General features: G+C 27.4%; 7 protein-coding genes across 7 annotated transcripts, besides 23 other annotated features; 3 read left to right on the top strand and 4 right to left on the bottom strand.

Annotated features, from left to right (window-relative positions):
- The first annotated feature begins 112 nt into the window (after positions 1-112).
- Positions 113-144: a sequence feature (AT_rich).
- A 67-nt stretch (positions 145-211) lies between these two features.
- Positions 212-254: a repeat region.
- Positions 255-357: 103 nt separating this feature from the next.
- Positions 358-523: a microsatellite.
- Positions 419-585: a microsatellite.
- A 1-nt stretch (position 586) lies between these two features.
- Positions 587-638: a microsatellite.
- Positions 639-730: a sequence feature (AT_rich).
- Positions 731-733: 3 nt separating this feature from the next.
- Positions 734-846: a microsatellite.
- Positions 847-851: 5 nt separating this feature from the next.
- Positions 852-978: a microsatellite.
- Positions 979-1,000: 22 nt separating this feature from the next.
- Positions 1,001-1,070: a sequence feature (AT_rich).
- A 55-nt stretch (positions 1,071-1,125) lies between these two features.
- Positions 1,126-1,179: a microsatellite.
- Positions 1,180-1,253: 74 nt separating this feature from the next.
- Positions 1,254-1,408: a sequence feature (AT_rich).
- An 11-nt stretch (positions 1,409-1,419) lies between these two features.
- Positions 1,420-1,575: a microsatellite.
- Positions 1,576-1,610: a sequence feature (AT_rich).
- Positions 1,611-1,965: 355 nt separating this feature from the next.
- Positions 1,966-2,026: a microsatellite.
- Positions 2,027-2,226: 200 nt separating this feature from the next.
- EDI_349830 (uncharacterized protein) lies at positions 2,227-2,874 on the bottom strand (the record flags this gene model as incomplete). Its single annotated transcript, XM_001733629.1, has 1 exon — positions 2,227-2,874. The coding sequence occupies one exon, from the start codon at positions 2,872-2,874 to the stop codon at positions 2,227-2,229; it is 648 nt and encodes a 215-aa protein (XP_001733681.1).
- Positions 2,875-3,194: 320 nt separating this feature from the next.
- EDI_349820 (uncharacterized protein) lies at positions 3,195-3,791 on the bottom strand (the record flags this gene model as incomplete). Its single annotated transcript, XM_001733628.1, has 1 exon — positions 3,195-3,791. The coding sequence occupies one exon, from the start codon at positions 3,789-3,791 to the stop codon at positions 3,195-3,197; it is 597 nt and encodes a 198-aa protein (XP_001733680.1).
- A 60-nt stretch (positions 3,792-3,851) lies between these two features.
- On the top strand, positions 3,852-9,253 carry EDI_349810 (uncharacterized protein; the record flags this gene model as incomplete). Its single annotated transcript, XM_001733627.1, has 3 exons — positions 3,852-5,542; positions 5,606-6,508; positions 6,622-9,253. 3 exons carry the CDS (start codon positions 3,852-3,854, stop codon positions 9,251-9,253), a joined length of 5,226 nt encoding a protein of 1,741 aa, XP_001733679.1.
- Positions 9,238-9,269: a sequence feature (AT_rich).
- Positions 9,265-10,935, bottom strand: EDI_349800 (uncharacterized protein; the record flags this gene model as incomplete). Its single annotated transcript, XM_001733626.1, has 1 exon — positions 9,265-10,935. The coding sequence occupies one exon, from the start codon at positions 10,933-10,935 to the stop codon at positions 9,265-9,267; it is 1,671 nt and encodes a 556-aa protein (XP_001733678.1).
- Positions 9,335-9,373: a microsatellite.
- Positions 10,936-11,036: 101 nt separating the features above from the next.
- Positions 11,037-11,071: a sequence feature (AT_rich).
- Positions 11,072-11,081: 10 nt separating this feature from the next.
- Positions 11,082-11,573, top strand: EDI_349790 (uncharacterized protein; the record flags this gene model as incomplete). Its single annotated transcript, XM_001733625.1, has 1 exon — positions 11,082-11,573. The coding sequence occupies one exon, from the start codon at positions 11,082-11,084 to the stop codon at positions 11,571-11,573; it is 492 nt and encodes a 163-aa protein (XP_001733677.1).
- Positions 11,566-11,629: a sequence feature (AT_rich).
- Positions 11,630-11,665: 36 nt separating this feature from the next.
- EDI_349780 (uncharacterized protein) lies at positions 11,666-12,400 on the top strand (the record flags this gene model as incomplete). The annotated part of the gene is made up of 1 exon (XM_001733624.1): positions 11,666-12,400. The coding sequence occupies one exon, from the start codon at positions 11,666-11,668 to the stop codon at positions 12,398-12,400; it is 735 nt and encodes a 244-aa protein (XP_001733676.1).
- Positions 12,358-12,433: a sequence feature (AT_rich).
- A 174-nt stretch (positions 12,434-12,607) lies between these two features.
- On the bottom strand, positions 12,608-12,925 carry EDI_349770 (uncharacterized protein; the record flags this gene model as incomplete). Its single annotated transcript, XM_001733623.1, has 1 exon — positions 12,608-12,925. One exon carries the CDS (start codon positions 12,923-12,925, stop codon positions 12,608-12,610), a length of 318 nt encoding a protein of 105 aa, XP_001733675.1.
- A 79-nt stretch (positions 12,926-13,004) lies between these two features.
- Positions 13,005-13,054: a sequence feature (AT_rich).
- A 462-nt stretch (positions 13,055-13,516) lies between these two features.
- Positions 13,517-13,660: a microsatellite.
- Positions 13,661-13,685: 25 nt separating this feature from the next.
- Positions 13,686-13,777: a microsatellite.
- A 294-nt stretch (positions 13,778-14,071) lies between these two features.
- Positions 14,072-14,125: a microsatellite.
- Positions 14,126-14,149: the final 24 nt, after the last annotated feature.

Genomic DNA, 14,149 nt, shown 5'->3' with positions numbered 1-14,149 from the left:
GTATGTAATAAAAAGATAATTCTGATATTTACTAACAAAAATGAAATGTATAGAATTCTCCATTTCAAAATAATACAAATTAACAAACTAAAACGGGTGAAATTAATTCCAGTAATAATAATAATAAATATATTATTTAATAAAGAATTTGTATGAATGTTAAAAGAACAGAGTATAATAATTCCATTGAAAATAATGATAAAAGATATAATAATTAAAAACATGAAAGACATAATGAAATAATGTGGAGATCATGGAGGTGAATATAGAGAAATAATTTATGAACAAGACTATGAGAGAGTGAATGATGTAATCTCACATAAACAATGTGAATTATAAAATAAGATATACTGATTCTTATTTTATTAATTTTTATTTAATATATAAATTAATTTTGATAGTTAAATAACAAATTAAATATGTTTATTATAAAATAATTATATTATTTAAATAATTTATTATATTTATTAAATGTTAATATTTTTATTAGTATTATTATTTATATAAATTAATTAGATATTTATATGAAAATTATGATTTAAATAAAAATATTTATAAAATAATATATTTATATTTAAATTATATAATTTATTTTATATTTATTTATTATTATTTATTAAATTATTTATTTTATTTATAAATATAATAAATAATAAATGAAAAAAATATTTAAATTTATTTTTATTTTATTTGTAAATACATTGTTATATTATTTAAATGAATTAAAATAGTAATTATTATTATTTTATTAAAATTTTAATAAATTTATAAAGATTTATTAATTTTATATTTATTATTATTATAATTTTATATTTATAAATAAAATTATTTATAATTTTCATTCTTTGAGATATTTATTTTAATTTATTTATTTATTTTATTTATTATTATAAAACTTATTATAATTTTTTTATTTATATTATTTATTTTCTATTATTTATTTTTCTTTATTTATTTATAATTTTTATTTATTTATTTTACTTTATCATAATTCTTTTTCTTTTTTTTTAATTTAAATTTATTAAAATAAGAAATATTTAATATTATTTTTTTTATAATTATTTTTTTATGGTACAATTTAATAATAGTGTGATAAATCATTTATGGTATATTATTATTTTTTAATTATTTATATTTTATATAATATTTTATTTTATATTATTTATTAATTATTTTATTGTTTAATATCTAAAACAATTATTTTCTTTTCTCATTTATTATTTTATAGTTTCAGATTTAAAAAATAAACTCTGATTTATTATAGTTTATTATATTATCAAATATATATTTATTTTTATTTCATATTCTTTAATTAATACTAAAAGAATAATTTATATTTTCATTTATATTAATAAATTATTAGAAAATAATTTTTGAATAATAAAAACATAAAAATATTTATATTTTTCATTGGAAATGAAATAAAAATATAATAAAAATAAAAATAATAATAATAAAAGAAAAAGAAGAAATAAAAATAAAACATAGAATAATAAAGTTAATAAGAAATAGATAATAAAAAAGATATAAAAATAGAATAAGATAATAAAAATAATAATTAAGAAATAGATAAAATTTAAATATATAAAGAAGAAAATATTTAAATAAAACTCACTGTCATACTTACAAATTTCTTAATAATTTGTGTTTTTCTACGCGTAGAAAAACACAAATTATTAAGAAATTTGTAAACTATGACAGTGTTCTAAAAATAGAACACAACAATGATCACAAAAAGGAGTGTGATGACGTGGTAACACATCATATGAAGTTTGTAGAAATAGAATTGAATGACGTGGTAACACATCAATGAGGTTAAATAAAACTCAATTGACGTAATCAATACGTGGATAAAACTCAAAGAATTATGGGTTGAATAACAACAAAATCTTAAAAAAGTCAGATGAAAATCTAAAAATCTCAAATAGAAAAGTCAGCTGACTAAACTGACCAAAATTATAGTAAATAATAGTAAAATATATAATAAAATATAATAAAAAATATAGTCATATATAATATATATATATATTTTAGACCTCAAAAGTCAGAATAGGAATAAAATTGACTCACTCAATGACTATATTGGGATGAATAACATAACAATTCCTTTGCTTGATTTAATGTTATCAGTTATCAGGAAATCGTTACATGCACTTCCCTTCGGTTGTTATTTCACTCTTATTTTCCTGACAACTGACAACGTTAATTTTTCACAAAGAAATTAAATTAAGAAGTTTTTGAAAGAAGCGTTGATAAGTCAAACATTTGAACGCCAAAAGAGAATAAGCTGTATGTCGAGGTTATATCTCCTATACTGCAACCTAATCTTATTTTCATGTTTTCTTGAGGAGGAGTGTTCATAAAATGAACGTTTGTTCTGTTTGTTGGTGGTATTATTATTAAAGTATCTCCTCCTCCTGCTACCGGTGGTTGAGAAACTACTGAAGTTGAAGTTTTTCTTGAAGTAATTGGTACTGTTGTCGTGTTGTTGTCAAGGCGGATTATTAATTGATCTGTTCCCGGAGCGTCTGTTGGTGGTGGAATTGATAGTGAACTTGTTGAATTATTATGTATTAACATGCAATATGTTCCTCCCGGTGTTATATAGGCGTTCGATTTTAGATTATCTGCTGTTGGAGTATCGTCTACGAAATATCTATGTTGAGCTATCTGAGAAAATAATATTGTTTCTGTTACTGGGTTGTCTCCGTATCTATCAGTGAAAGTGAAAGTGTCTATTTTTCTGATTGACGTATCTGTAGGGGGAAAATTTTCTAGTCTATATGTCGTTTTTTCACTTATAATATCAAAATACGTTTGTCCCGCATCGGTGATTTCTTTTGCTAAGGCTGTGACGTTATATATTTCTTCCATTAAAATGAAATTAAAAAGATTAAAGAGTTATTTAAATATTGTAGGATAAAAGAAGTATAAGTCTATAAAGTCTCTTGGTTCTGAGAATTCTTCTACATATGAAACAAATAACGCTCTGTCATTCTTTGATGAGTCCATACAACGTAATATAACTGTTGATGTGTCTTCTTCTAATACGTGAACCCATGTAAGTACTCCTTTTCGTATTGGAATTGATGTTGAACGTTGTAATTGAATGTATGCTTCATTGTCTGATCCTTTCCACATTATTAAGAATGGCCATGAAGAAGATAATGTGATTGATGCAGTGTCTGAATATCCTATAAATCTTCCCCATCTATTTGTCCAGTTGATATCACTTCTGCTGTTGGTCCATATACAATAATTGTTGATATTTCTCTTAAATTTTGTATATGTGAAGTGTTTAAGTAATAACAATTTAATTTATCTATGAAATATTGTAAAACATTTACATTTATTGTTACTTTAGAAATACCATCTGTTGAAGGATTTGGAGTGTAATTATATGTTCCATTATCTGAAATATTTGCTATTATTTCATTAAATATTGGTTGTGGTACATCTATATTAATTGTTGCTTTAGATATTCCATCATAATTTGTATCTGGTAGCAGTGTTTGTGTTCCTCTTGTTGTGTAAGTAATTGTTTTTTCTTGTAATGATTGTTGTGGTACAATAATGTTAATTTTAGCTTGTGATATTCCTTCATAACCATCATCTGGTACTAAATCTTTAATACCATTTGATGTATAAGTAATTGTTTTTTGTTGTAAATTAGATGAAGAAGGAAAATTATATAAAGTGTATTTATTTTTTTCTGAAATAATATTAAAAGTATTAGAATTTGTTGTTTCTAATTGGTTTTTAATATCTGTTATGTCATATAGTTCTTGCATCTTAACTTATTATTCATTTAGATGAGATCTGCTGCTAATTCCACGAGTGGACGTGATGCTATGAAACCAAGAAAAAATGTTGATGTTGTTAAAAGAAGTTCACAACAAGAGTTAACTGCTACTATTCCAGTGAGTGATTCATGGGAAGGTAAAATTGATATTACTGGTGTTACTGGAATGGGTAATGATGTTCATACTATTGGTTCATTAGGATTATTAAGTAAAAGTCTTGTATTTAGAGAATTATGTGATTGTTTTGATCAATTTAAAATTATGGATGTACATATTTGTGGTGATGTTACTAAAGGTGTAAGTGCTAATGTTTCATTTAATACTGTTTGGAATACAAATTATGCTTATAGAGTAAGTACTGATGATGGTGTTAATTATACTCCATATAATTATAATGATTTTATTAAATTGATTACTACTGGTGAGTTGACTGAAGCTGATCAATCAAATAACTTACTTACTTATTTAAATACAAATTATTCATATGGTAAAGCTATTAATAAACCTTCTGATGAACAAGGAAGTATTGTTACACAAGAAATAACATTTCCTTGTATTTATGGAATGGCTGCTAGACGTACAATTCCTAATGGATTTTATCAAAATGTAATTGGAAGTAATACTTATTATAGTGAACCATCTTATGATGAGTTTTCTTCTTATTCTTCTTATATTTATCAATCTAAAATGCCCGGTGCACCAATGCATTTATCATTAGATATTCAAGGTGTTAGTAGTAGTGAGAAAATGATGACGATTCCAACAATTATGAGTGGTAAATTATATGAATTTAAACCAGAATTACAAAATGGTAGATTTATTCCTTGTATATTATATGGTGCAAAAGCTCAATTACCTGGTATGACTGGTGATGAAAATAATCGTATGTTGAGTGTTGTTCAATATTTTGATGAAAATCAATCTGAATGGAATACTGCTTCGAGTGTTAAACAAACTAATGTTGTTGTTCTTGAGAAAGGTGCTGAACCAACTGAACAGGTTCCTAATGATTTATATGCTATATTAAAAGAAGGTGTTAAAATTGAAATAACTGAAATTAGAGGTACTAGACTTGATTTTATTGATAATAATCAATGGACTGCTTATTTGAATCAGGTTAGTACTAATGCTAGTTTAACAATTAATGATAGTTATATTCTTAAAGTTATGGGATATATTACAGTAAGATTTAAGCAATTGAGAACAACTAAGAATGAAATTGCTGAATCGTTTTCTTTCTTACATTGGTATATTTCTGATGGTTCAAATGTATTAAATGAAATGATTCCTCTTACTGGAGAAGGACATTATGAAAATGAATATATGTATTTTGATATTTATATTAGAAAACCTAATGAGAAATGGTCTGATGTTATTGCCGATGCTTCTTACAATAGTAATAATTATGTTTACACTCTTGTTATGGGAAGTGTTAGTAATGCTCTTAGAATTTATTCTTATTGTGTTGCTAGTGATTCTTCCAGATTTAATATGACCAGTTTCTTCGATGATGTTATTGGCAGTAATTATGAAAATAACTATTCTATTGCTGTTGGAGTTAAATATAAGACTGGTGTTATTAGTAATTCTGGTAAATTCACTGTTAATGCTGGTGGACTTAATATTGGAAGATCTACTTCTGATGATTATATTGCTGCTGTTTTTACGAATAATAATACATCTATTACTTCTACTTATGTTAGTAAAGTTGATTCGTTATCTGGTAAGACTGTGCCTTTGTTATATGTGAACTAATTGATCTATTATTTTCATTTGGTTATGGCAAGAAGAATGAGAGGTAGACGTACTATGAGAAGAAGAGGAAGAAGAGGTACTTTAAGAAGACAAGCATTTGGTAATTTTGCAAGTGCAATGCAACAAAGAGATTCTACTAATGTAGTAATCTCTGTACAAGAAGATGTTAATATTAATGTACCTATTGGTTCAAGTGAAGCTACATTAATTAGAAATGTAAATGCTATTCTTACTTCTACTCAATATTTTGAAAATTATATGGGAATGTATGATCAATATAAAGTTAATGCTGTTAGAGCATCACTTGAAATGACATTTATTGGTAATGGTTTATTGAATAGTGCTACTTTCCCTTCTATTTGTACTGCATGGGATAGAAATGGTGTTAAAATTAAAGTAGTTGAAGTTAATGGTACTAAATATTTTGGAGTACCTGATTATGGTGTTGTATCAAGTTATTCATCTGCAAATGAAAAGACATTGTATTATGGAAGTAGATGGGGTGTTATTAGACAATTAGATGCTGCTTCAATGATGGAAAAATCAATGTATTTACCAACAACAAATACAAAACAAGTATTATCACAAGATAATATGTATAGTGCATGGAATCCTCAATTACTTATTTCACTTAAAGCTCCACAAGCTGTTGTTGCTATGAATGCTTGTACTTTAACTATTCATTGGCAATTTGATGTTACATTAAGAGGTTTAAGAAAAGTTCTTACACCAAATACTGAAATATTTAAACCATATTCTGGATTTATTGGTTATGCTAAAAATAATATGGGATTAGTTGTTCCTTCTGCTACTGATGCTTCTACTTATATTGTAGTTGGAAATGCTGATAATAGTAGTAAACCTTCTATTAATCCTGATACTGTGTATAATGCAACAGATTCTAGTTATACTAATGGAGGAATCGTATTACCTAATAATGGTATGCCTGAGTCAAATCCTAATCTTTAATCTACTTATTTTTAATGAATCGTTATTTTGATGTTATACAACCTCATTGGAATCGTTTTAAACGTAAAAAATTAAGACGTGGTTATAAAAGAAGAATTTATGATGATGAAGATGAAGAATACCATACTAATTGGTCTGGATATCGTACACAATTTAGATATCATAGACAACCTATTGATAATGAGGTTCAATTTTATCGTTATGGTGTACGTCCTTATGTACCTTATGATAGATATTATAAAAATGAAGAAGAAGAAAAGGAAAAAGATAAAGTTAAGCCCAAACAACCATTAAGTGAATATGAACGTAATAAACTTAAACAAGAAATGAGGGATGAAATGAAACAACAAATTAGAGATAATAATAGACAACAACAAGGTGTTAATAAATCATTACAACAACAAATTAATGATGCTAATCGTATTGCTAATGAAGCTAAATTAAAAGCTCAAATTGCTGATAGTGATTTAGATGAATATGCTGAACGTACTGAAAAACGATTCAATGATTATAGACAGAAGTTTATTACATATGATACGTATCAAGAAACTCTTCAAGATCAAATAAATTATAATACAAATGAAATACATGATATTAAAGAAGCTGTTAAAAAAGGTAGTTTAGATCAACAAGAAGCTAATAGGAGAATTAAGAAGATTAAGAATAAACAAAAACAATTAGAACAGCAACAAATTGAACTTAATCGTAATCAAAATATGTTTATTACTAGAGAAGAAATGCGTGCTTATCAAAATTATTTGAATTCAAGATTTGATCAAACTGATAATCGTTTACAAGAATTAAGTTATTATGTAAATAATGTTAAAAACATGGATGAACGTATTGATGGTATTGAAAATATTTTAAATGCTCATCAAGTTACAATGGGACAGTTAATGAATATTATTTCTAGGAATAAACGAGAAACTGATGCTACTCTTGCTACTTTAAGTAATGAAAATAAATTATTATATAGAGGTCAAAATGATCTTGCTAGAGCTATTATGCAATATGAAGGTGAAAATCAAGTTCTTAGAAAGACTGTATTTGATCTTACAAGTTATTTAACCAATTTAAAGGTTGTTAGTCCGGATCAGTATAATCATGAACAGGATCAGATTTTAAATTATATTCAACATTTAAACAATCGTATGGAATATAATCAACGATCTCTTGTTAACGCTAAAGATAAACAACAACATTTTGAAAAAGATTTTGAATATATGAAGCAGAATGCATTGGTTATTGAACAAAAGGTTAATAATGAAGTATTTAGACAACAAACTAATGATGTGTATTTTGAAAGATGGAAACCTATTATAAGTATTTGTAATAAAGTTGGTGGAAATTTAAAAATTGATAAAGATGAATTATATAAATACGTTTATAGTATTTCTGATCCTGCTGAACGTACTAAGGTAATAAGAACACTTGATGCACAATTTGCTGCAGTTGCTAGGGGGTTTAGATTATATAATCAAAATCCTAATGCTGATATATCTAATATGGTTAATAATATTAATAATATACAGACTGCTTATGGAGAAGGTAATAGAGGTTATAATGCTGCTCAAAATTTTAAAGAAGGTAAACAAAAAGTTGTAGTTGTTATTCCTGTTGCTACACGTGCTGATAAAGTTCATGTATCTCAACCCGAAATTGTTGAAGATAGAGAATTTGCAAAGGCTTTTATTGGTAAGAATCGTATTGCTTCTCAAGCTTTTACTGGATTTAAACAACAACGTTTTCTTGAGTATAATGCTGAACGTGGTTTATTTGATGAAGTGAATAAGGTATTTGCTCAAGTTGAAAAGAAAGTTGGTGCTCATGAAGGTAGAGTACACAAAAATAATAAATATACACAACGATATTTTGAAACTGTTGATTATGTTATAAAACAGTATACTGATCCTTCTGCTAATTCTAATGATCGAAGACAAGCATATGAACTTCTTAAAAAGGATGCTATTAATTTTATGAATGCATATGATTCTGCCACTGAACATGATAATGTTTCTAAACAACAACAATTGTTAATTGAAAATGGTGTTCAATCTGGTTCTTTGAGTCTGGCTTTACATAATCCTAAAGTACAAGAGAATTTACAAGAGTATTATACTCGTACTCAGAAAGATTATTATAATCAAGTTAATCGAGATGAACAAGCTAAACAAAATGGTCAAGTTACAAAAGTTGATAATACTGTTAAAAGTAACGATGATTATGTTAAAGACCTTATTAAACCTAAGAAGAATAAACCTGGTTATAAACCAAGTGCTGTTGTAATGGAAGTTGATCCTGATTTATTAAATGATTTGAATATTGTTACTCCTGGTAATAAACAATTCGGTGTTACAGTTGGTGAAGAAACTCAAGTTCCTACTCAATATTTAACTAATGTTAATCCTTTGTTACTTAAAGATAATTCTGATAAACTTAAACTTAAAGATAAACAGACTCAACAGACTATTGGATTTGAATATAAACAACCTCAAATTGGTTATAAACAAAAACAAAAACAAATTGATTATGAATATGAACCTCAAAAATTAATTGAATATCCTTATAAACAACCTCAAATAGAATACAAAGAAAAGAAACCTAAAATACAAACAGTTGATGGCGCTTCATTCGATCCATCTACTACTCAACCACAACAGTCTAATTCTACTGATGATCCAAAATATAAAAGGAGACCAGAAGTAAGAAGATATATAATTAATTAATTCAATTATTTTTAATCATAGATGATATCCATATCATTATCTTTTCCTCCGAATGGTCTATGTTCCATTGGATTGTTCATTTCTTCATCTTCATAATCTTCATCGTCATCATAATCATCAGATGAAGAGTCCATATGTCTTTCAAAATAATTATTTCTCTGCTTTTCATAAGATGACATGGTTTCTTTTTCAAAGTCCTTGAAGTCTTCTCTTGACATACCCAATGGATTTTCTGACTGGTATTCTTCTAAATCGTTATTCCATTCTTCCTGAATACTCTCGTTATCTTGCTGAGACTCTCTCAGCATTTTCTTTAATTTCGGATTGTTTCTTCTCTTTTCCTTTATTTTATCGTTTAACTCTGTTAAGAATTCTTCGTCATAACCCAGGTCTGCCATTAGTGTTGTCATTCTACTATAGAACGATATATGTTCTGGTGGATATTCTTCTTGTATTGTAGTATCTTCATCTTGGTCATTTAATGCATTAAATTTCTCTTCGAGGTCCTTTTGTGGGTCATAATTAGTCTCTTGCTCTTGCATATCTTCTGATGGATTATCAGATTCTTGTGGATCTTTATAAATCTTTTTATCTAAGAAGACTGTTAAAGAGTTTCTTCTCCACCATGAGTATCCTCCATTTTCTCTCATTAAATTGACTACATTCTCGTACTCTTTCTGATTAAGCAGATGGATACACGGTCTTGCAGTTACAATCGCTTTTGAATACTTTATATTTACCACAGTCTTCTTATTTATCGTTGAGGTAATGGCTTTAATTAAACGTACTGTGTTTTTATCATAATTAATATCATCCAATAATATAAATCTATAATGCTGTTCATCGTCATAAGTATCGAACAGGGAATCTCCGCGCAACATGAAAGTATTATATTTCATGAATATTTCCTGTACTGCAAATTCTGTCTTCCCTGTCTTTGTTGGGCCAACAATAAATAAATTGCCCATACGATACTTGTCTCCTGATGCGCACTTAACCCATTTTCTGATAGTCTTAATTTCTTCCATCTCTTCTCTCCATGGAAGTAGGTTGGTCTTTGTGTATTGTTCCATATCGATTCTTCTGGCGTTCTTTCTCATCCAACGTGCTTTAATGCGTCCTTCTTGTTGGATGTACTTTTCTGCATTGATTTCCATCAGATTTTGTTCGAGCTCTTTATAATCTCTGTAGGAGTCCATGTCGTTTAACGCGTTTATCCACGTTTGCTTCAATTCCTCTTTCTTATTTGGATCTCCTTGGTGCATTCCTTCTCCTTTCTTAGTTATGTATTTAATCAGCGCGGAGATGTCCCCTGTTCTGGAAGTGTATGAGTTAACTCTGGAATACCAGAATGTTTGTCTGGTTCCATCTGAATGGGTTATGATTGGTCTAGCTTTGAAAGACTTTGGGCGTTTTAATACAATCAACATGTGTTGATGTGGACGAGGATTCACATCGTCGTGTTCTACTGGTGATACATGTGCGTATTGCACATTGCTCGTGGCTCCAGCTAATCTATCCACAACCTCTTTAAATTGTATATTGTTCTTTATTTCGTCGCCCCAAAGAGTAAGATATAAGTATCTTGATGTAAAATGTAATGGTTTATTGGCTTTTAATGATTCGTGTAGATGTATGAAGTCCAATTTTGTTGGTTCGGCGGAGAATTGGTTTGTTGACATTGGATGTTTAAAAGAAAAAAAAAACAGACCTATTTATATTGAGTTATGAGGTTTTTGATGACATGGAGTTGCGTTGTTCATTACGTCATTGAGTAGAACTGATATATTTAAACTTAAAATTTTATAACATAATTATCGATTTACTAATGTCTTCTTTTACTGGATCCAAAGATGATATTCATTATAACGTTCTTAGTAAGGACTTGGCTGATGTATACATGGAATCACAACGCGAGCCTGACGTAAATACTTTTGTTAAGAAGTTATTTCATACCATGAAAGAACCATCTTTCTTGGATTGGAAGTTGAACGTGTCTGGAAAGGTTAGTGATGATGCTGAGAGAGGTACTATTATAAGATCTAAATTAGAGAGTATATTAAGAAGCGAGCGTTTATCTCAGTATTTGGACGAGAATGGTATTAGTCTAAATTCTTACAATGCTTGGGTTAAACGTAAATATGGAAAAACTGCTAAAAAAGATATGAGAATGGTTGATTTACCTGAATGGGTTAGACGCTATTCTAAGAAAAATATGGATGATTTGGATGAAGATGATAAAGAGCGTAGTGCATTACTTGGAGATAGTAAAAAAGGTGATGAGGAAAAGAAGCCCAAAAAACCCGAAAATGATAATTAATTATTTTAATTGGTTGTTTATTTTTTATTTTATTGTTTTGAATTGTTTTAATAATTGTATTGATTGAGAACGCTTTTATCTAGATTTATTAAATGGCTGATTCTGTTGTTAGATGCGTTTCTGCTTTGTCTGTTAGTTGGTGTAAAACAAATTCCTTTACTCGTCATATATTTTTGAGTGGGGGACTTGCAGTTGGTAAGACAACTATCCTTAATTATTTACGAAGTGTGTGTATTGATATGGAAGATGTGTTTTTTGTTCAAGAGTATATAGATTTTGATATTGATGGTGAATCGCGTTTAGAATGTTTACATCGTGGTGTGATAAAGAATTATCAATTCCAGAAATATGTATTAGGATGTTATAGAAAACAGTTTATGAAACAGGAGTTCAGGCGAGCAACAATTGTTATATGGGAAAGACATTTAAGTGAAGCTCTTAGTATATTTTGTGATGGTGATGAATCTCTCACCATTGAAGAACGTGAAGATATTAAAAATGATATAGATGATTTATGTGAAATGTATGATATTCCTAGCTTAGATAATATTAATGTTAAATTTGTCAAGGTTGATACGGCAGCAATCGAAATTAAACAAGTCATACAACTTTTATTAAATGGTGTTATTTATCCGATGTTAATGAAAAATTATAGACATGATTTATTTGTTTTATTGTATTGTGGAGATTTAAAAGAACAGTTTCGCAGAGTATTACAAAGAGGAAGAAATGTCGAACTAGATATGTATAAAACGAGTGAGGATTTGCTTAAAATCAATGATACTTATTTTGAATTTTATTTAAAACATGATAAATTAATTAATTGATTAACTTGTTATTTCATTTATTTATATTATTATGAGTGATACAACTGAACGTATTTCTATGGATTCTTTATTAAAACAGCCAAAGATATTAAATAGGATATGTTATTCGATTGCTGCTTCTATTATTTTGTTAATACTGATGATTCTTATTATTGTCAGTGAGTTGATTATTAAATTTTTAACATGAAATTGTCGAATCAAATTAAATCAATTATTCTTTTCTGGTTTTGTTTCTATTTTGCATTTTGATGCACACTTTTTCATCACGTTTATTGTTTTCTTATGTGTTGATATGAAATTTATAGCTGTTAAAGCAATATCTTCTACCAAGTACGCTTCTCTTTCTAACAACCTTAGATATTTTTCGTCTCCGAGTGTTGACGTTTGTTCTTTTTTGTATAAATCTACTAGGCTTTCACACAGTTCTTCTATGCCGTCCATATCTATAAAGTAGCTTGCTAGAGTATCAACTTTCAGATCTTCTATTTGGATGGCTTCAATTCTATCGTCTATTGGGATGCTCATTTTAATTTTCGAGTTTGTTTGTTGTGTTTATAAATTCCTTGACACGTATTCAAACGTTGAAAATATGCATTTTACGTGGTATATAATAATTGTTTATTATAATAAAGTTTAGTATAAATATTATTTTATGACTTAAAGAGGAATTCCAGCAGACACTTTTGTTCCGAACAGACAGTTTTTATTGTTAATTGGAAGGAATATTGCTGTCTCTGGCTGCGTATGTGTGTACGTGTATATATCTGTTGCCAACTAATCACTTAAATTTAAAACGGGAGAACTGAATAATATTATCAATGAGTAAATCCGTTTGCTTGGACCGTTTAAAGACTCTGATTATTGAAGCTGCTATTGACATTAATGAACGTCTGAATACAAATATTACTACCGATGGAAGAAGCTTGCTTTATTCGATTTCATTCTGGATTCATCAACTTATATTTGTAAAGGAATATAAATATGATACGTGTTTGGATGAATACATTCGTTATCTTCTCAATGATATTAAGAATTTTCTTGTTAATTATGATAATCTTGAACGTATCATAGGTGAAATTTCATTTTTCTATCATGATCTTAGCAATTTCCTCGATGATTCTAATTAATTCTTTCTTTATTATTTTTAATGTTATTTTGTTTTGTTGATATTTATTTAAATCATAATTTATTGTTTTTATTGTACTTATTATTATTTTATTAATATTTTTTGTTGTTATTTGATATAAACTTCATTTTATTCCTCATTGCTCTTGCAATACTTCACCTTTCTCTCGTTCTTTATTTGTTTTTTGTATGTTTCTTTGCTTCTTTATGTTTCTATGTTACATTTTCTTCTTATTTCTGCACCTTTCTTTCACCCTAATTCCTCACCATTTGAAATTTTTGAACGTTAATTTCAACCCTGCCACATATACAATACTATATATACTAGGGTCAGCGATCTAATAATTCAGTTGCGCTGACTTTTATGTTATATACCACTACGATATTTATTAAACGTTTTATGTTATTTTTTGTTATTTATTATTTTAACTTCATATTTACCATTTAGTGTTTCTTTATTTTTCCCATAATTCTTCTTGTTATTCATCCCATAACAGTCAGTGGGTGTGCCAATATTATGTCTATTATGACTTTTTGAGGTCCAAAATATATATATATATTATATATGACTATATATTTTTATTATATTTTATTATATATTTTACTATTATTTACTATAATTTT

Source organism: Entamoeba dispar, genomic scaffold (assembly GCF_000209125.1).
Source record: "Entamoeba dispar SAW760 scf_1105229457719 genomic scaffold, whole genome shotgun sequence".
NCBI classification, from domain to species: Eukaryota; Evosea; order Mastigamoebida; family Endamoebidae; genus Entamoeba; species Entamoeba dispar.
Note: the sequence above shows the minus strand (reverse complement) of the source record. Positions and strands in the feature narration are given on the sequence as shown.